This window comes from Schistocerca nitens, chromosome 1 (assembly GCF_023898315.1).
Source record: "Schistocerca nitens isolate TAMUIC-IGC-003100 chromosome 1, iqSchNite1.1, whole genome shotgun sequence".
Lineage (NCBI taxonomy): Eukaryota > Metazoa > Arthropoda > Insecta > Orthoptera > Acrididae > Schistocerca > Schistocerca nitens.
The window spans coordinates 191675231-191696281 of NC_064614.1; the positions used below are offsets into that span (position 1 = coordinate 191675231).

Below are 21051 nucleotides of genomic sequence, written 5' to 3' on the forward strand. Positions count from 1 at the left end.
GCCGTTACGGCGCCTTCCATGACCACCAGCGGCGTACGTTGGCCCCACATAATGCCACCCCAAAACAGGAGGGAACCTCCACCTTGCTGCATTCGCTGGACAGTGTGTCTAAGACGTTCAGCCTGACCGGGTTGCCTCCAAACACGTCCCCAACGATTGTCTGGTAGAAGTCATATGCGACACTCATCAGGTGAAGAGAACTTGATGCCAATCCTGAGCGTTCCATTCGACATGTTGTTGGGCCCATCTGTACCGCGCTGCATGGTGTCGTGGTTGCAGAGATGGACTTCACCATGGACGTCGGGAGTGAAGCTGCGCATCATGCAGCCTAGCGCACAGTTTGAGTCGTAACACGACAACCTGTGGCTGCACGAAAAGCATTATTCAACATGGTGGCGTTGCTGTCAGGGTTCCTCCGAGCCATAATCCGTAGACAGCGGTCATCCTCTGCAGTAATAGCCCTTGGGCGGCCTGAGCGAGGCATGTCATCGACAGTTTCTATCTCTCTGTATCTCCTCCATGTCCGAACAACATCGCTTTGGTTCACTCCGGGACACTTCCCTTGTTGAAAGCCCTTCCTGGCACAAACCAGCAATGCGGACGCGATTGAACCGTTGGATTGACCGTCTAGGCATGGTTGATCTACAAACACGAGCCGTGTACCTCCTTCTTGGTCGAATGACTGGAACTAATCGGCTGTCGGACCCCCTTTGTCTAATAGGCGCTGCTAAAGCATGGTTGTTTACATCTTTGGACGGGTTTAGTGACGTCTCTGAACAGTCAAAGGGACTGTGTCTGCGATGAAATATCAACTGTCAACATCTATCTTCGGAAGTTCTGAGAACCGGGGTGATGCAAAACTTTTTTTGATGTGTGTATTTCAAATACCCTCTACAACCAGGTAGAGGCGGTGAGATAACCGACAGCAAAATCTTCCCCAGATGAGTACTAGTTCTTGTAAAAGTTCATACGGCAGTCCTTCCCTGCCATTAGTTTTTATTGTACTGAGAATTTCTTATTTGCATATCTTCTTTGAATTGATGGACGGTGATCGTAAATAAGAATGAGTTCACAAATGACAAGAGCGAGGGGCGTTCAATGAGGAATGCAACACCTTTCTTTTCTCGGAAAATCTGGGTTCAAATAATGCATAATTTGTTGTGAGAGATGGTGGCATATTCCCGCTTCATCCCCTATAGTTCCATGAAGTTCCGATAGGTGGTGGCGCTATAATTAGCTTTCACTATGACGTCTGTAGCGGAGGTGCGTTCGAAGTAGATAGCTGTCACCGAGTTTCTTTTCACAGAAAACCAGAGCGTTTCAGATATTCATAGCCGCTTGCAGAATGTCTACGGAGACCTGGCAGTGAACAAAAGAACGGTGTATCGTGTTGCTAGGTGCCTGTCATCATCGCAACAAGGTTGCGCAGACCTGTCTAATCTTCCGCGTGTCGACCGACCACGCGCAGAAGTGACTCCTGCAGTGTTAGAACGTGTGGTCCTCGACGGATCATAATCAGACGCCTCGTCGCACAACCTCTCAGTTGGTAATGCTGACATACTCGTCCATCATTTGCTGTACTCAAAGGGGTGTGCCCTCTGGTTTACTCGCCGCCTAAAAGAAGACCATAAAGAGCAACAACGCTTTTATGAACCAAATCGTTGATGTATCATATAGAGAAGTAGGCTACTTCATCGTTTGTATCTCTAGGAGCGAGCGACAACCACATTCTAAACATCTTCTTATTCTTTGTGACTCTCTTAAACAATTTTTCGGATTCGTTGAGATGTGTTCCGTCTATGCAACTAATTGAAGGCAGTTTATTCCCATAAGCGTTTCGCTTCTTTTATTTGTGACGCATGATCACAAATAAAGGAAGCGAAACGCATATGGCAATAAATAAACTGCCTTCAGTTAGTTGCATAGACGGAATGTACCTCCATGAATTTTCAAGCGACTAGGGAACGACGGAAAACAGAAAAAAATTACGAATTTTTCGGGCGTTTCTATAGATGTATTTGTACAATGTGGTACTACACTCCATTCATAACTCATATTCAGAAACGTAAAATCCAAAACAACACGTCGTCTGAATGAGAATAAAATGGCATAATGTGACATTTGCGACAGTTCCAATAACACAGAGAATACTGTGTCGTTATCATGCATTCATGGAAGCCCGTGGCCAGCGAAATCTAACAGTATTACATACTCTAATCACACTTTTCGGTACTGTGAAAAATGGTATGCCTGTGTCGGCCGCTAGCCGCTTCGAGTTCGTGCCGCTGTGGCGCTGCAGTGCGCATGCGCGGATCTGAGGCAGATTGCTTTTCATTGGCTGGCGCGAGGAGAATTGACAATAGCGTTTCGGTTCGCTAGGACCGTTCGGCATCGCTTTAGAAATGCTTACTGAATCATGTTGGGACTCTGTTTCGAAAACAAGACTGTTCGGTTCGGTCGAGTACCGAAACTATCGGCAAAATAGTGGAAAGGTCCAGAATAGGGCCCAAGGATATTGAAGAAAGGACTTCAGCCTGTTCGTCGCCACAAACATGCAAACAAGCTCCTCCTTCTGTAGAAAACGCGAGGCCTCACACAAGTCTGCGCACCCAAGAGGAGCTCACAAATCTTCATTGGACTGTTCTCCCTCATGCATCCAACCGCCTAAATCTCACACCCTCTGACCTCCATCTGTTTGGCCCAATGAAGGACACTCTCCATGGGAAGCAGTTCGTGGATGATGGGGACGTTATTGATGCAACAAGACGGTGGCTCCGACTTCGACCAGCAGAGTGGTACAGGAGGGCATACAGGGTCTCCCAGTAAGGTGGCTCGCACTGAAGGACGTTGAAAAAGAAGGTTTGGTTGCCTAATGATTGGTCAATAATATGATGTCTTGGGATCCTGAATAAAACCAATCTGCTTCAGAAAAGTGAGTTGCATTACTTCTTTATTACTGAATGGAGTGATTCCCACTAAATGGGATTTAAAATAAAAGAAATATTTTTGAACGGCAAAGCAACCATAATAACTCTATACAGTTGACGGCAACTGAACAGCTACTTATACTCTGATACTGACAATCGCAAGTTGCTAACAGAAGTACATTGGATTGACACTGCCATCATCAAACTCAGATAGCTCTCGAAACTTTTGGTGCGACCCCCATAGAGACGCTGGTTACTTACCAACCCACCAGGCACCGAGCCAGCGTGGGTCCTTAGTGGTGATGGTAGGCGTCAGGGCGGGCGCGATGAAAACTCTCAGGCACGCTGACGCCAGCGCGTAGCCGATGGCTGGTCCCAGCATTCGCAGGAAATACGAAAAACCTGCACATCGAAAACCAGCACACGTCAGAGGCTATTACAGTGAAGGAAGCTGAAGTCAGGACATCTGTAATGTTGCAATACTTAACCTTGACGAAACGCTTTTCAGATAATTGTGATTCAATTTTCTCCAGTAGGAAGCATGCTATTATCTAAACCGTTTTCATATGCCGCTAGTTTCTCTTTTCCGATGTATTTATTACGCCTCATGACCCTACCACTTCGGTAAATGCACATTCATTTTTAATTTTTATTGTAAGAAACACTAAAAATAAATTAAATTAGGATCAGTAGTCTTTTTCAATATATTTTTGTTTCTGAATCTAACAAAACTATCATCAAAAGCAAATATTTTTAAAAATACAAATACAGAATATGTTAGGGAAATTGATGTACGTTTTTATTTTCCAGTACAACTCTGGCACATCTAGAACAGTTGTTACATATATGATGTACTACTCTGGAAAGAACTGCTGGTAAGGTTCTTCTAGCATTCCTACATGTAAGGGTGAGAGTGAAATCACAGATTCCTGGAGTAATTCTAACCATACTCGACGCACGTATAATATACTGTCTTAAATAAAATGCTGCTGGAACGAGACCCCTAGCAGCTCTAGGTGTGGGAGTAATGGCGGAAGGAGATGACATATAAAAGCAAGAATAATTCTGGAACGTCTGGAACAATTTCTAAGACAAGTGATACACATTTCACACTCTAAATGGAAAAGAATAAATATGGAATAAAAGACTCCTAGCATGGCTAGAAGGGTATGGGGAGCAATAAAATCTCTGCAACAGGTACACAAATGACTTAATGCCAGGAAAAAATTAGTGTGGTAGTACGACATGTGGTGGCCCGCCCGGATAGTCGCACGGTCTCACGCATTGCTTCCCGACCGGGAAGGCGTGCCGGTCCCCGGTACGAATCTTCCCCGGCGGATTAGTGTCGAGGTCCGGTGTGCCGGCCAGCCTGTTGATGCTTTTTAAGGCTTGTTCCCCTTATTCCGCCTCAGTTACACTATGTCGGCGATTGCTGCGCAAACACTGTCTCCACGTACGAGTACACCATAATTACTCTACCACGCAAACATTTGGGTTTACACTCGTCTGGTATGAGACGGTCATGGGGGGGGGGGGGGGGGGGGAGGTGGTCCACTGTCGGCCGAACCGCACAATAACACTGATCTGGTGTGGGGCGGCGGTGGGGTGGGTGGACTGCTGTGGCCTGTTGTGGGGTTATGAAACACTGAGGGCTATGGCGGGACGAAGCCTCTCCATCGTTTCTATGTGCCCGGTTCAATACACCATACACACAACACATGCGGACCACTTCTAACGGTGGGAACTCAGGAGTCTGCGAGTAATTTCAACTAAAATTGTTTTACTGACTTGAGTGATAAGAAGAGAATTCAGTGAGGGTTATCACTCCATCGCCCTTACGTTAGGGGTGTGATGAGAAGGTAGTGAGATTCCGCTTCATAAAGTCCACAGTATAATAATCAGAAATAACAAATATCTGTATTGAACTCAAAGTATTATGTGTTGATAAGCTGATCGGTGACAGTCGCGATGTCACATTTGTTAAATTAATAGTAGGTAATTAATTTAGAGTTCATTTTATCACTGTTCGTCAGAGTTGCAAGTAAACAGATCAGAGATCTTAAAAATTCGACAGCCATCTGGCTTTGATCACTATCTATGAATAGTGAGGTTCGCTGCAAACTATAACTACTGTGGAAATAGGGTTCTGTTTCGAGTACACTTTTCTAATTAAACTTGTATACATGTTGGGAAAGGAGTGAGACAGGGTTGTAGCCTCTCCCCGATGTTATTCAATCTGTATATTGAGCAAGCAGTAAAGGAAACAAAAGAAAAATTCGGAGTAGGTATTAAAATTCATGGAGAAGAAGTAAAAACTTTGAGGTTCGCCGATGACATTGTAATTCTGTCAGAGACAGCAAAGGACTTGGAAGAGCAGTTGAACGGAATGGACAGTGTCTTGAAAGCAGGATATAAGATGAACATCAACAAAAGCAAAACGAGGATAATGGAATGTAGTCTAATTAAATCGGGTGACGCTGAGGGGATTAGATTAGGAAGTGAGACACTTAAAGTAGTAAAGGAGTTTTGCTATTTAGGGAGTAAAATAACTGATGATGGTCGAAGTAGAGAGGATATAAAATGTAGACTGGCAATGGCAAGGAAATCGTTTCTGAAGAAGAGAAATTTGTTAACATCGAGTATAGATTTAAGTGTCAGGAAGTCGTTTCTGAAAGTATTTGTATGGAGTGTAGCCATGTATGGAAGTGAAACATGGACGATAACCAGTTTGGACAAGAAGAGAATAGAAGCTTTCGAAATGTGGTGCTACAGAAGAATGCTGAAGATAAGGTGGGTAGATCACGTAACTAATGAGGAGGTATTGAATAGGATTGGGGAGAAGAGAAGTTTGTGGCACAACTTGACTAGAAGAAGGGATCGGTTGGTAGGACATGTTTTGAGGCATCAAGGGATCACAAATTTAGCATTGGAGGGCAGCGTGGAGGGTAAAAATCGTAGAGGGAGACCAAGAGATCAATACACTAAGCAGATTCAGAAGGATGTAGGTTGCAGTAGGTACTGGGAGATGAAGAAGCTTGCACAGGATAGAGTAGCATGGAGAGCTGCATCAAACCAGTCTCAGGACTGAAGACTACAACAACAACATGTTTCGGTGAAGTTTTATCAGACTCAGACACACGCACAAAGACACACACACCACAGAGCCTGCTGTCAATATAAAGTTCGAAATTACCGCCCATAGCATTTACAGATGAATACCTCGTAAACAGTTTTGCAGTGTGGCACGACAAAGTGGAAACAACAAAACGTGAGTGCACAGAAAAAAAAATGACTCTGAGCACTATGGGACTTAACAGCTGAAGTCATCAGTCCCCTAGAACTTAGGAATACTTAAACCTAATCAATCTAAGGACATCACACACATCCATGCCCGAGGCAGGATTCGAACCTGCGACCGTAACGGTCGAGTGCACAGAAATTACACTCACACTCTCCCACCATTCACCAATTTACAAAGCCCGTCACAAATAACATGCTCTCAAAACATTTTTGAAAGCTGTTACATTAACCAAGCAACAAACAGTTGAAGCAGGGCTGGCCACGGCTTGCCAAACTTCATGTGTGAAGCGTGTGCGGGCCCCATACGGGTCAACGCCTGCTACTCGGCTTTGTTCGGTCATTCTCGGTGGCAACCTCAAGAGCGCGACATTTCATTTAGCATTTCGATGCGGCATTTTTCTGTCAACACGACTCTGTGAGTTCGGCAGAATCGTGGTATCAGCGCTGTTCACATTTCGCTTTTTCTTCGTGTTATGAAGAACATTCACAGATCCAGTAGCTGTTTGCATAAAAAGAGGCAGTCCAGCGACCTACCGTGACAAGCCTTTAAAGTGAATGGGAATGACAGAAGTGACAGATGAGCATTCACAATTCACATAAGCGACGGGTACTGCATTTTTGCTGTGAAATGACATTACAACATCATGCAGATAGCATTTAAAGATTCATTTGACAATGAAATAGCAAAAAATTACAACCATCAACAGATTGTGTTCGTTGTCCTGTACGCAAGAAGAGCACTGAGCTAAATTTACAAGCATGCAGCATGTGAAGAAATTGGTGGTACGAATAGCAAAATTTCTGAAGTCGCACGCATTATTGTCACTTGCAACAGTTTTCAGTAGAACTGAATGAAGGGTATGAAGACTTCATTATGTTACTACACAGTACGTTGGTCAAGTCAACGGGCATGCCTGGAATGATTTTTCGATTTAAAACTCACTTTTGTTGACCTATTGAAGGAAAAACGAATTAACGAATTAACAGCCTTTGAACCCGGATGGTACTTGGAGCTAGATGCATGGGACATTTCATTTCGGAAATCGGTAGCGAAATCAGAGTACCGAGATCCACAGTGCCAAAAGTGTGCCGAGAGTACCAAATTTCAGGTGTTACCTCTCACCACGGACACCGCATTGGCCGACGGCCTTCACCTAACGACCGTGAGCAGCAGCATTTGTATAGAGTTATCAGAGCTAACAGACAAGTGACACTGTTAGAAATAACCGCAGAAATCAATGTGGGACATACGACGAACGTGTCATTTAGGAGAGTGCGGCAAAAATGGGTGTTAATGGGCTATGGCAGCAGATGAGAGACGCGAATGCCTTTGCTAACAGCACGATATAGTCAACAGCACCTCTCCTGGGTGGGTGTCCATATCGGTCGGACCCTAGACAAGTTCAAAACGGTGGCATTGGCAGATGAGTCCCGATTTCAGGTAGGGTTAGAGTGTGGTTCAAGCCCCACGAAGGCATGGACCCAGCTTGCCAGTAAGGTACTGTGCAAGCTGATGGTGACTCCACAAAGGTGTGCGCTGTGTTCACATGAAATGAACTGAGTCCTCTGGTCGAACTGAACCACTCATTGACCCTAAATGGTTATGTTCGGCTACCTGGAGACCGTTTGCACCTATTCATGGACTTTATGTTCCAACCAACGATGGAATTTTTATGGACGACAAAACGCCACGTCACTAGGCCAGAGTAGTTTGCGAATAGTTTGTCGAACATTCTGGAAAATACGGGCAAATGCTTTGGCCATCCACTTCGCCCGACATGAATCCCATCGAAGATTTATGGGACATAATCGAGAGGTCAATTCGCGCACAAAATCCTGCTCCTGCAACACTTTTGGCTATGGAGGTCGCGTCGTTCACTATTTCTTCAGGGGACAAAAAACGACTTGTTGACTCCATGCCACGTCGAAGTGCTGCTCTACGTCGGGAAAAATGAGGTTCGACCCGATATTAAGAGGTATCCCACGACTTTTGTCACCTCGGTGTATTTCACATACGTGCAAATACAACCTTGTGGTACTTTTAACAGTTAAGTTTGGGACCAAAATTTTCTTTTACCTTTCACAGTTGTTCAATGTATTCAGCCCGGATGTACACATAGAGTTCCTCACAAAAGAAAAAAAAAAAAAAAAAAAAAAAAAAAAAAAAAAAACTCCTACGGCTTACGGTGAGATCAGGCGACCTTGGTGGCCAGTGGTACAAAACAAGGCTCATACGCCGCTTACAGGCGATCCATCACTGAGACCGCTCGTTGTCAGGAAATATTCTTACAGGAATGCGTAACTGACTTCCACATGTTGAAATGGGGAACGCAAGATGTCTTTTGTTGCCGTGTTGATGTCATATCGAATCAACGGACATTGATAATGAACGATCAAGAGAACGAGCCAGCCGCACCAGAGAGATTGCAACTTACTATTCGTGCCAAGATAAACTTTTAATTTCCATGAGTAAGTTCAAATTCAGTCCAGATTTCTTTCTCGTTCATGTGGAAGATGTAGTCCTGTGAAATCAGATGCTTCTACTTAAAACAAATTTTAGTAAATAGCACTTGTAAATTATAGTTTTGGGACATCAGTTGCTCTAACAATAATTGATACCTGTGAAACTTTACTGACATACTGTATATATAGGCGTAGATTTTAGAGTGAATGCAGAGTAACATAAGCGCTTGTTTCTGTGTGACTCACTGATGAGCGCCGGCGTCTTGGACTTCTTGATGTTGTCGTCCATGTAGGTGGTGCCCAGCGTGTAGTAGACGGGGTTGCCGAGTCCGCCCAGCAGGCTGGCTGCGAACATGATGGCCTGCGGCGCGAAGCTGCCCGCCGTGTCGTCACAGGGCACGCCCCCCTCTGGCTGGCACAGCGCCTTGCGCCGCTCCTGCTCTGCAACAAGGCAGAGGCTATCACTTCACCACACCTGGCGTGTCCAAGCTGTCAGTAACCACAGGTGCCTATGCATCGGGTGTTAAGATGTAGGGCTGGTGGCGTCCGTATGGTGACTGTGGACAGGTGATTTTTCACAGTGATGGCACTGTGCAATACCTGTATTTCTCACCGAATATCGTATGGAAATCAATATGCATCATGGATGAGTCGTTTGAAGTGTGGGGCCTTTCATGTACATGGAGTCATCGGAATTGGTGAGCCCTTCCGGGCCATGACGAAGTCCCAAGGCAGATCGCAGAGTGTTTGTCGTTGCAACTGTATTCGGACTTTCCAATACTACACATGGTGGTAACGCATGTATGACGGCAACAGGGGCGTATGGTAGCATGAACGTGTAAGCATGCTTCCTGCGGAGTTGTCACATAAAATGAAAGGACTCATTCCGACACAAATATAACGTGGCCTTTGGTGAATGCTGAGACTGTCTTTTGGGGATTTCGCATTTGCTAGCAACCGATGTGCCACCGGGATTGTAACGTAGCCTCTAGTCAGACTGCAAAGAGTTTACCCTAAACGTACCTCTGGATTTGCCAGTTAAGTGTGTACTGACAGTGAAAGTGTGGTGTAGACGTAACGCAAAAATGTTCTCAACGGCGGCTCTTCTAGCGCGGGGAATGAAATCTCCGAAGATGAGTAATTCAGTATGAAAACCAAGGATTCCTAAGAAGTGTCAGAAGGCATGGGGTAGCGGGGTCTCAACAGTGGGGGGTGGGGACGGAGAGGGGAGAGGGGATGAGTGGGGAAGGGAGAGGGCTACGTTGAATGAAATCGCCGTGACAAGGGACTGGGATAACCTCAGACTTGGCATTAGTTGGGGAGTGCGTAGGACACTTCATCTCCAAGATCGCACGTCGCTTATAACGGACTAAGGTGACTTGAGTGGTGCTTGGACTAAAACGGGACATTACAAATCCCTAATGTGAGAGCTTGAGCACCAACCCGCTGACACGTTCGCAATGTAGTTTTATAATTAGAACTGAACCACTACAAGTTGTATGTCCGTTTTCTCATAAAATTCCGAGTGTCGAGCTAAAAGTAGAAGTATTTGATTTTTTTTCAGTTATGTATGTCTTGACGGATTGTCTTATAAATCATTGACTCAAAAGTACCAGACACGCAGAGTAAGTGCCTAAAATCCTTGAGGATCCTGGCAAGACGAAACCTGATGCAGAAAGTTGCACACACACACACACACACACACATATATATATATATACACACACAAACACATACACATGCACGTTGCGTTTCAGGTATCAGTTCAACAGTTCCCATAATGATTATAAAGCGATTGGTTGCAGAAGAAGCGTGCATGCGAGCAACGAGAATTTGATACTTACAAGGGAACCTCCCCATCGCACCCCCCTCAGATTTAGTTATAAATTGACACAGTGGATAGGCCTTGAAAAACTGAACACAGATCAATCGAGAAAACAGGAAGAAGTTGTGTGGAACTATGAAAAAATAAGCAAAATATACAAACTGAGTAGTCCATGTGCAAGATAGGCAACATAAAGGAGAACATTAGCCGATGAGCGCCATGGTCTCGTGGTTAGAGTGAGCAACTGCGGAACGAAAGGTCCTTGGTTCGAGTCTTCCCTCGAGTGAAAGTTTTACTTTCTTTATTTTCGCAAAGTTACGATCTGTCCGTTCATTCATTGACGTCTCTGTTCACTGTAATAAGTTTAGTGTCTGTGTTTTGCGACCGCACCGCAAAACCGTGCGATTAGTAGACGAAAGGACGTTCCTCTCCAATAGGAACCGAAAACATTTGATCGCAAGGTCATAGGTCAACCGATTCCTCCACAGGAAAACACGTCTGATATATTCTTTACGACACTGGTGACGGCATGTGCGTCACATGACAGGAATATGTTGTCGACCCACCTAACTTGCACACTTGTCGAATGGGTAAAAAGATTCTTCTACCTTGCCCGATTTAGGTTTTCTTGTGGATGTGATAATCACTCCAAAAAAAGTGATGAAAACATAAGAGTTTGTCACATAAACTGCATCAAATGAATGCAACAGTTTCGGAGTCGCACAGTTTTCCCTGTGCTCTGTCAAAACATATGTTTTTTACGTTTTCAAATGTTTCCGTGCGTAGACCGTCAAATTCTGTATATGTCCAAGCAAATCCGATCATGTCCTGGAATTTTGGAGAGCGAAGTTGATTATGTGTGAGTGCCTGAACTTTGATAATTATCTGAAAATAAGAAATTAAAATTTTCACCCGAGAGAAGATTTGAAGCAAGGATCTGTTGTTCCACAGCTGCTCACGCTAACCACGGGACCACGGCGCTCGTAAGCCAACGCTCTCCTTGATGTTGCCTACCTTGTGCATGGACTACTCAGTTTGTATATTTTGCTTATTTTTTTCATAGTTCCACACAACTTATTCCTGTTTTCTCGATTGATCTGTGTTCAGTTTTTCAAGGCCTATCCCTGTGCCAACTTATAACTAAATCTGAGGGGGGTGCGATGGGAAGGTTCCCTTGTTAGCTCGAGAATTCATAATTCCGTAGGAAAATTTGACACGTCGCCGTAATAATATTTTTTTAAGGTGAAAACGTACCGGCATCGACAAAACTGCAGAAGTTACACATCGCTTGAAAGAAAGAAGTATATTTGTTTCAAATTTTACTTACTCGTTCGGTTCGTACTTTTCTGATGTTTCTGATGGACTCTAGTTTGTCATCCCGTGTACTGAGTGTCTTAAGTGCGATTCTTTTTGGTGACGGGTTCGTACGGAGTGTAATGAACTGTGATGATGTCGAGGGAGATGATTGATGGTATGATTCATTGATTGCCATATTCATCCCAAACTGACAAAACGCAAGTTCCAAACAACATGATGACGAGAAATGTAGGAATATATTACAACTATTGCTCCTGTCATTATTGCAAAAAAGAATTAGGCTACTGTTAATTCTTGCAGCTGTCTTCAAAAAAACATAGAACCAATATAGCCTTCCAGACCGATAGCGCAATACAAAAAAATTAAAGTCTGTGACAGAAGAGGGAGATAAATGCTATTGTTCAGGGGTATATGGATTAAAATGTTATTGCTCCAACCATAAACATACTGGAAACTCTGTAATAAATTTTAATATCAGATACAAAGACCATATAGGGCCACTCTACATATACGGAACATCTAATGAAATAAAATCATCGCCTCTTTGGGGTAAAAAGAGACGTGCCAGTCTTACACCGTAATAAAAAAGGAGAAGGAATGCTCGCTTTCCGGGTCGAGTACTTCATACAGAAATCCATAAAGAAAAATGAAACTATGTTAAATGACGAAAAAGCAAAACCGGAGGACTATGTTGTCACTTAAAACGAAAGAAAATAAAACCTGGTTGAAACACGCAGAAAGAAAGAAAGAAAGAAACAAACAAACAAACACACACACACACACACACAGTGCCCCCACAACCCACCCTCCCAGCACGTCCACCCGAGCACATCGCTCCACTCTCAACCTCTACAGCTCCCATGATGCCTCAGTCAGGCACAGAGCAAGTGAGCGAGAGCATGTACAGTACATATCAGGACAGGTTATGTGTATTGAATTGTACAAATGTGACCTATCAATTAGAAAATTATACTCAGTGCAGCTGCTGCCTACAGAATAACTCATGGATACAAGGAAAGAATAGGAAAATGAAAGAGCGATAAATCACAACTGTATATTTGCAAATACTCATTGTCAGCTAATTTAAATGTGCATCTAAGAAATCCTACAGATCTCTTAATAAGGTACATAAAATTAAATAATTTTCTTTGTATTATAGATCACCGACGATATACATTTACTTAGAAACAAAATAAACAGTCATTGGCAAAGGATGAAATTTTTATTACACTTATAATAAACATAATTCAAGATTAAATTACAGCATGCACAGAGACATTTAAATAATCGTTTTGCCCTTTGCCCGCATGTGAAGGAACGGGAAGAAGCCATTTATTAAATAGCACAATTGGAAACGTGATCTGGCATGCACTTTAGAGAGTATAAAGGTGGACATCAGCAGCGGACGTGCTTACCGATGAGCTGCAAGGTCTCGCTGACGTTGATGGTGGCGCCGTACTCTTCGGTGAGCCTCAGCGACTCGTCGCCCGCGCCGTACAGCATGTGTGGCAGGGCGTTGAGCAGGCACGAGCCCACCACCAGGTACATGCCCAGCGTGATCCAGCGCGGCCGGTGCCCGCTGCCCCCGTAGTACGTCACCACCCCCGACACCAGCACAGTGCCGAGGTCGCCCGCGACGAAGATGATACCTGCCACGACAACATCACGTCTTCGTTACTCCCAACAATGTACGCAGTTGCCGTATATATACACGAACGGCGTGAGAAAATCAATCTGCAACTGCTTGCTGATGATGCCGTAATGTATGGTTATGTGTTCCCATTGAATTACTGTAGGATTGTAAAGGATGATTTAGAATTTCTATTCCGTATCATGAACGACAGCGTGCTCGGAATGTAGGGAAAATGAATAGGAAAAACTATCCCATAATTTTCGATTACAATATTAGTAAAGTGCCACTTGCCATAGTCACGTCAATTGAATATATATGTGTAACATTGCAAAAGCGACACGAAAGGGAACGAGTTCGTAAGATCAGCTACGGCGAATGCCCTATTTCCGTTTATTCGGAGAATTCTAGAAAAAGATCAGCTACGGCGAATGCCCTATTTCCGTTTATTCGGAGAATTCTAGAAAAATGTATCTAAGCCGGCCTACGGAACACTCGTGTGAATGAACATTTAAGGAGAGAAGAATAAGAAAGTGTACTTCATTTATAAAGGACAATACTTGTGCGACCTATTCTTGAGTACTGCTCGAGTGTTTGGGATCTCCACGAGGTCGGATGAAAGGAAGGCATCGGAGCAATTCAGCTACGTTTAGGTTTGAGCAATATGCGAGTCTTACTGAAATGCTCTGTGTACACAAATGAGAATCTCCGGAGGGAGGAAGACGTTCTTTTCACACAACCGTGTTCACAAAGTTTGGAGAACCGATATTTTTGATAGACTGCAGAACGATTCCACTCCACCAATATACATCTCGAGTAAGACAAGATAACAGATACCAAGGTTCGTACAGAACTATAAAGACACTTCTTTTTCTTTTGCTTTATTTGCGAGTGGAACAAGAAAAGGAACGACAAGTAGTGATACAAGCTACTTTCCGCCATGCGCCGTACGGTGGCTTGCGAGGTATGTAAGCAGATGGAAAGAACAGCTCTACGAAAAACAGGTTCAGCACCTACGGTATCAGCTTTCGGACTCCATGTCGAGAAACTCGTATTCATTTCCAACCACATTTTATTAATGACACAAGTTTAATTCGATGCACTTCCCCCCAGTTCACGTCACGATGGGAGGCCAATTTCATTTTACGGATGTCTTTAAATGAACGCCAAGAAATCCGGTGGCTCTTGCGGATTCGCGAGATGTTTACTATCGCTTCAAAAACCCTCGAAAAACGTGTGATAGTAATGAAATGTCTGATGCTTATATTGAAACGCGGCAGTCAATCCACCTTTCATAAGATTTTGTAGTTTTATACAGTTCGGTAGAGCGTCTTTTCTCTGCCTATGTTTTCTCGTACTTCTATCATACCGAGAGGGGGAAATCACTCTAAGAACTGAGATACGTGAGTGTTATTTTCATTATTATTATTATTGGTGGCCACCATCCCATTAAACTTTAACTACCTTTCCTAAATATGGGTGACTGTTTAATTGTATGAATGTGGGTGTAGTTGCAAACGCATGCACGTTAGTGAGTTCAGGTGGGCTTTCTTGGTTCAGCCTTGTAGCAGGGCCTGTGGAACGACCGCGGTGTTTGATTTTCGATCTTGGGTTGAGGCGCCAGTCTGTCGTGGTATTTATCTACCCGAGCTTTCTTCTCTCTTTACATGCAGCTTTGAGAATCGTTGCTTCAGACTCACGTGTAAAGCAAACACTTGTTCAAATTTTAGACATTTAACCGTTGAAAAATTTTGAGCAAAGGAGACAGATGTTGTTTCTCCTACCTTCTGACTGGAGGAGACACCGGGTATCACTAAAAAATCCGAGTTTTTTCGGTCTCTGCGCATGGAGGCGAGGCAGGTTGAATTTTCTGCGGGGTTACTTCGTAGCTGAGTAGACGCTGTGCTGGTGACTGATGAGTATGACATCTCGCTTCTGTACGCAATTGAGAAATAATTTTGGAGGCGAATTAGTTTAAGTTATTCGTGTTAGGAATTTTTTATAGTTTTTAAAGTCACTTACTAGAAGCATTATGGGTTTCTCATCAGAGATAATTTTGCTATGGTTTAAGTAGATTCAAAGCCGCCGACTTTGATCATTATAGAGTCACGGTTCATCTCATGTCGCTCCCAATTAAATTTCGTGCTTTGTTAGGCTGCAAGTCACAAGCAACGTTTGATTACTCAAGTTTTGCTAGAAAATGGTGAATTTTGCCGTCGGTTATTCTGTAAATGTTTGAACCTTGTGAATGAGCGTCCATGTTGCATTCCTTAGTCAATTGAATCCACGCTGAATAATGATGATAGCTTCTCAATTAAGGACTAAAAGTGTTAGGATTTTATTCATGTTAAATTTTTACTGAAGTTGAAGAGTACACTTCATAAATGTCAACTGGGAATCAACTCAGTTCGTTAAAAGTCTCCCTAATGTGCTTACCAGCGTGTCATCTCACCTCCTGTAGTCATTGACCTCTTGTACCAGTAAGAGAAAGATGCTACGAAGTATTTAGTAAAGTTTAATCCCAGATCGGACGATCTGAAGTCCAGTACTTACAATCATCTTGTGGTGTAGTTCTTCTTGTTACGTCCGTGCCTGCTACGAAAATAGGACGAGGTATTCCACCTTACGCAAGACATCTTTTTTCTGTTTTATTTACCCAGAAATGTTTCAGCGCTTTTTGTGCTATCTTCAGTGGGTTATTATTTTTATTTTCTGACTTACATGATGCTATTGGACATTTATTTTGGTAGCTATTCTGTTACACAATCTACAACTTCTCGTGGTTTTGATGTTGTATTGCTCTCTCATATTTGTTGGCGAAGTGAATAGGCTGATTTAGTGACCTATGGTCGCTTGACACTGCTCTTTCGCCGATTTTTCAAAACATAGACAAAGTTTTCGCCGCAATTACGTGTTGTTGTGGACGTAATTGCGGCGAAAACTCTGTCTATGTTTTGAAAAATATTGACTGAATGGCCGATGTGGGAAGATCGAGTTCGCTGAAAAGTCGGTAGAGGGCGAGAAACCTCTCGCTTCCGCAGTAATCGAAAATTTGTCCACGTACTGTTTAGCTGCCCACGTACGGTGTCGACAGGGCAGCATCTACAAGTACGTTGTTGCGGGGAGCAGGCGACTTCGAGGCATCGCCAGCAGTCGTGGGCAGTGGGCGCCTACGAGACAACGCCTACGGTCTTCGGCATACGACAGAGAGCAGCCGTCGGCAGTCCACCTGACTGCGGCGAGTCGGAGGCAGCAGGGTGGCGGTCATTGGCATCGTGAAACCAACTCACCGCAGTAGTAAAATATAACGGTGAGTCGTTTTCAAACCGGCAGCGACATTTATTACTGAAGTGCAAAAAGCTGTTTCTTGTAAACTTGACTGTTATGGGTATTAGTAATTCGCGTTGATAGACAAGAATGATATTTGTCTTATTTGTTATTAGCGCATGGTGCAGTATATTAATTAAAAATGGAATCCGATAGAATCCAGATGTTCAAAGAATTAAGAGGACAACTTGAAAAAGATCGAAGAGAAATGCGAAAAGAAAATAAGACATTTGAAAAGAAAACTCTCTCAGCAAATGTCCAATAATAATAGAGATTTAAAAAGGCAAATCTCTGAGCTAATATCTTGTCAGATATCTGAACAAATGTCTAATAGTTGTCAGGCTCTTTCCAAGCAATTATCTAATAAGATCTCAGAGCATGTGCCTGATAAGATCTATGAGATAACATTTAATAGTAATAATGCTGTTATTTAGAAAGTAACTGCTAAGAGCTCAGCGAAAACATCTAATGGTAATTTAATTTTGAAATTAGAGATTTCTGAGAATATATCCGAGGCTGGTGCTCAACTCCATTTTCACATTAATGAACCTCGAGCTGACAAAGCGAAGCTGCGTAATGACGTAAAGAAATCAGCATAGTATCTTCCCAGTTTAAGATTAAACCTGATCAACGATGTCCGAAAAGATAAAGACAATCTACGTACTGGAATAAATGCAAATATAAATATAGCTAGATGAGACGCCCTGACATACATTGACAGAGTAAAACTCACTTTTGGTAAGAAGCGAGAAAAAGGCTTGTCTAATTGGAGGAAAGAATTCCGAGCAGAAAGCGGTAGCCATTGATTTTGTAGTCTTCTAAGATTCAAACAGGTGGTTGTAGTACACTTGATAATTCACATAAGGGTGGTTAAGTACGTTAGGAGTGTCTCACGGAACTGGACAAAGAGAAGGAAGACCGTGAAGTGTAGAGAAATCCGGTTAGATCCTGAATGTAATCTCAGAGAGTTCATACTCTGAGTGAACATATAGGTGACGATTACATAATCCAGAGGCGTTTGGTGTATTTCTTCTTCCTTCTCTCTTATTTTTTGATGTTTTTACAGATCTCTTAACATCTTGTCCCTTCTTCTTGTCAGTGTTTTGCCGATTCTGCGCAGAACCTCATGCTTCGTATCTTATCACTCCACCTTATTTTCGACATTCGTCTGTAGCAGCACATCCCAAATGCTTCGATTCTCTTCTCTCTCTCTCTCTCACTCTCTCTCTCTCTCTCCCTCTCTGTGTGTGTGTGTGTGTGAATTCCTAAGGGAACAAACTGCTGAGGTCATGTGTCGATAGACTTACACACTACTTAACCTAACTGAAACTAACTTATGCCCTAGGGAGGACTCGAACCTCTGGCGGGAGGGGACACGCAATCCATGACATGGCGCCTCTAACCACGCGGCCACTCCGCGCGGCTCGATTCTCTTCTATTCCGGTTGTGCCACTGTCCATGTTTCACTACCTTACAATTCTATGCTCTCAACGTACATTCTCAGAAATTTATTCCTCAAATTATCATCTATATTCGACACTATCAGATTTTTCTTGGCCAGGCATGGCTTTTTCGCCAGTGCTAGTCTGCTTCTTACATCTTCCTTGCCCCGTCTGTCACGGGTTATTTTGCTGTCTAGGTATCAAATTTCCTTAACTTTCATCCACTTCGTTATCCCCAATTGCGATGTTAAGTTTCTCACTGTTTCTCATTTCTGCTACTTCTCATTAATTTCCTCTTCCTTTGATTTATTGTCAATCTGTATTCTGTACTCATTGGAATTTTAATTCCATTCAAAAGAGTCTGTAATTCTTCTTCACGTTCATAGAGTCCGCCCCCGGTAGCTTAGTGGCGCCGGCACGGTAGCGCAGCGTGTTCGGTCAGAGGGCTCTGTGCTCTCTGTAATAAAAAAACTGAGTCAAGAAATCAACGATCAACTTGAACGGATGTCTTGTGACGTCCACCCAGACCAAACATAACGAATTATATCGAAAAAAAAAATGTGGTCAGCGTGACAGAATGTCAATCCTAAGGGCCTGGGTTCGATTCCCGGCTGGGTCGAAGATTTTTCTCCTCTCAGAGACTAGGTGTTGTGTTGTCCTAATCATCATCATTTCATCCCCATCGACGCGCAAGTCGCCGAAGTGGCGTCAAATCGAAAGACTTGCAACCGGCGAACGGTCTATCCGACGGGAGGCCCCAGTCACACGACATTTACGTTTTTTACTTTCACAGAGAGTAGCAATGTCATCAACTAATCTTATCATTGATATTCTTTAACCTTTAATTTTAGTCGCACTCTTGAACCTTTCTTTTATTTCCGTATAGCTTCTTCGATGGATACACTGAACAATAGGAGCGAAAGACTACATTTCTGTTTTAAACCCTTTTTAATCCGTGACCATCGTTTTTGGTCTCCCACTCTTACTCTTCCTTCTTGTTTCTTGTACATATTGTACATTATCCGTCTTTCCCTATAGCTTACCCCAAGTTTTTCTCAGAATTTCTAACATATTGCATAATATTGCACTGGCGCTTTTCGAAGACGACAAATGCTATCAATGTCTTGATTTTTCTTCAGTCAACCGCAACGTGAGAACTGCCTCCCTGGTGTATCGTTCCTAACACCAAACTGGTGGTCGTCTAATAGTTCCTCAATTTTTTCCACTCTTCTGTATATTGCTCTTTTTCCATACTCCACCATGCTCCACTGATATCCTCTAAATATCATATATCAACTATCTGTAGTTTCTTCGACTATCCGAGGAAAAGATCAGTATGCAAGAAATAAAGCCCTCGTAAACCTACTGGCATACTGAATTGTAACCAAACAATATTATTGAGGAATAGATAACTAAATGAGTCATAATGCCCAAATATAAGTACGTTTATATTCAATTACGAGAAAGTAACACACACATCAAAAAAGGTGTTGCATCACTCCGGTTCCAGAACTCCTGAAGTTAGACGTTGACTGTGGATATGTCATCACAGACACAGTCCCTTTGAATGTTGGGAGATTCACTAAACCCGCTAAAAGATGTAAACAACCTTGCATGAGCAGCGCCTATTAGACGGAGGGAGTCCGACAGCCGACCAGTTCCAGTTATTCGACCAGGAAGGAGGTACACGGCTCGTGTTGTCTGTAGTTCAACCATGCCTAGACGGTCAATACCGCGGTTCGGTCGCGTCCGCATTGTTACTTTGTGCCAGTAAGGGCTCTCAACAAGGAAACTGTCCAGGCGTCTCGGAGTGAACCAAAGGGATGTTCTTCGGACATGGAAGAGATACAGAAAGACAGGAACTGTCGATGATGCCTCGCTCAGGCCGCCCAAGGGCTACTACTACCGTGGATGACCGCTACCTACGGATTATGGCCTGGAGGAACCCTGACAGCAACGCCACCATGTTGAATAATGCTTCTCTTGGAGCCACAGGACGTCTCGTTACGACCCAAACTGTACGCAGTAGGCTGCATGATGCCCACTTTCACTCCCAGCGTCCATGGCGAGGTCCATCTTTGCAACCATGACACCATGCAGCGCGGTACAGTAGGACTCAACGACATGTCGAATGGACCGCTCAGGATTGGCATCACGTTCTCTTCACCGATGAGTGTCGCATATGCCATCAACAAGATAATCGTCGGAGACGTATTTGGAGGCAACCCGGTCAGGCTGAACGCCTTAGGCACACTGTTCAGCTAGTGCAGCACGGTGGAGGTTCCCTGCTGTTTTGGGGTGGCATTATGTGGGGCCGACGCATGCCGCTGGTGGTCATGGAAGGCGCCGTAGTGGCTGTACCTTACGTGAATGCCATCCTCCGGCCGATAATGCAACCATATCGGCAGCATACTGAAAAAGCATTCGTCTTCATGGACGACAATTCGCGCCCACATCGTACACATCTTGTGAATGGCTTCCTTGAGGATAACGATATCGCTCGTCTAGAGTGGCCAGCATGCTCTCCAGACATGAACCTTATCGCACATGCCTGGGATGGATTGAAAAGGGCTGTTTATGGAAGAGGTGGCCCACCAAACACTCTGAGGGATCTACGCGGAATCTCCGTTGAGGAGTGGGACGATCTGGACCAACAGTGCATTGATGAACTAGAGGACATTACGCCACGACGAATAAAGGCATGCAACAATGCAAGAGGAGATGCTATTGAGTATTAGAGGTACCGTTGTGTACAGCAATCTCGACCATCACCTCTGAAGTTCCCACTGTATGGCGGTACAACACACAATTGTGATTTTC

The 21051-nt window shown here is 43.8% G+C and overlaps 1 protein-coding gene across 1 annotated transcript in view; it reads right to left on the reverse strand.

The window, feature by feature from the left end:
- Positions 1-21051, reverse strand: part of LOC126245300 (solute carrier organic anion transporter family member 74D-like) — a 100973-nt gene that overhangs the window by 71297 nt on the left and 8625 nt on the right. Inside the window, exons 2-4 of the mRNA XM_049948303.1 lie at positions 13248-13481; positions 8937-9131; positions 3189-3329 (exon numbers count right to left, since the gene is read on the reverse strand). Coding sequence (XP_049804260.1) covers positions 3189-3329; positions 8937-9131; positions 13248-13481 — 570 coding nt within the window. The remainder of the gene's footprint in view (positions 1-3188; positions 3330-8936; positions 9132-13247; positions 13482-21051) is intronic.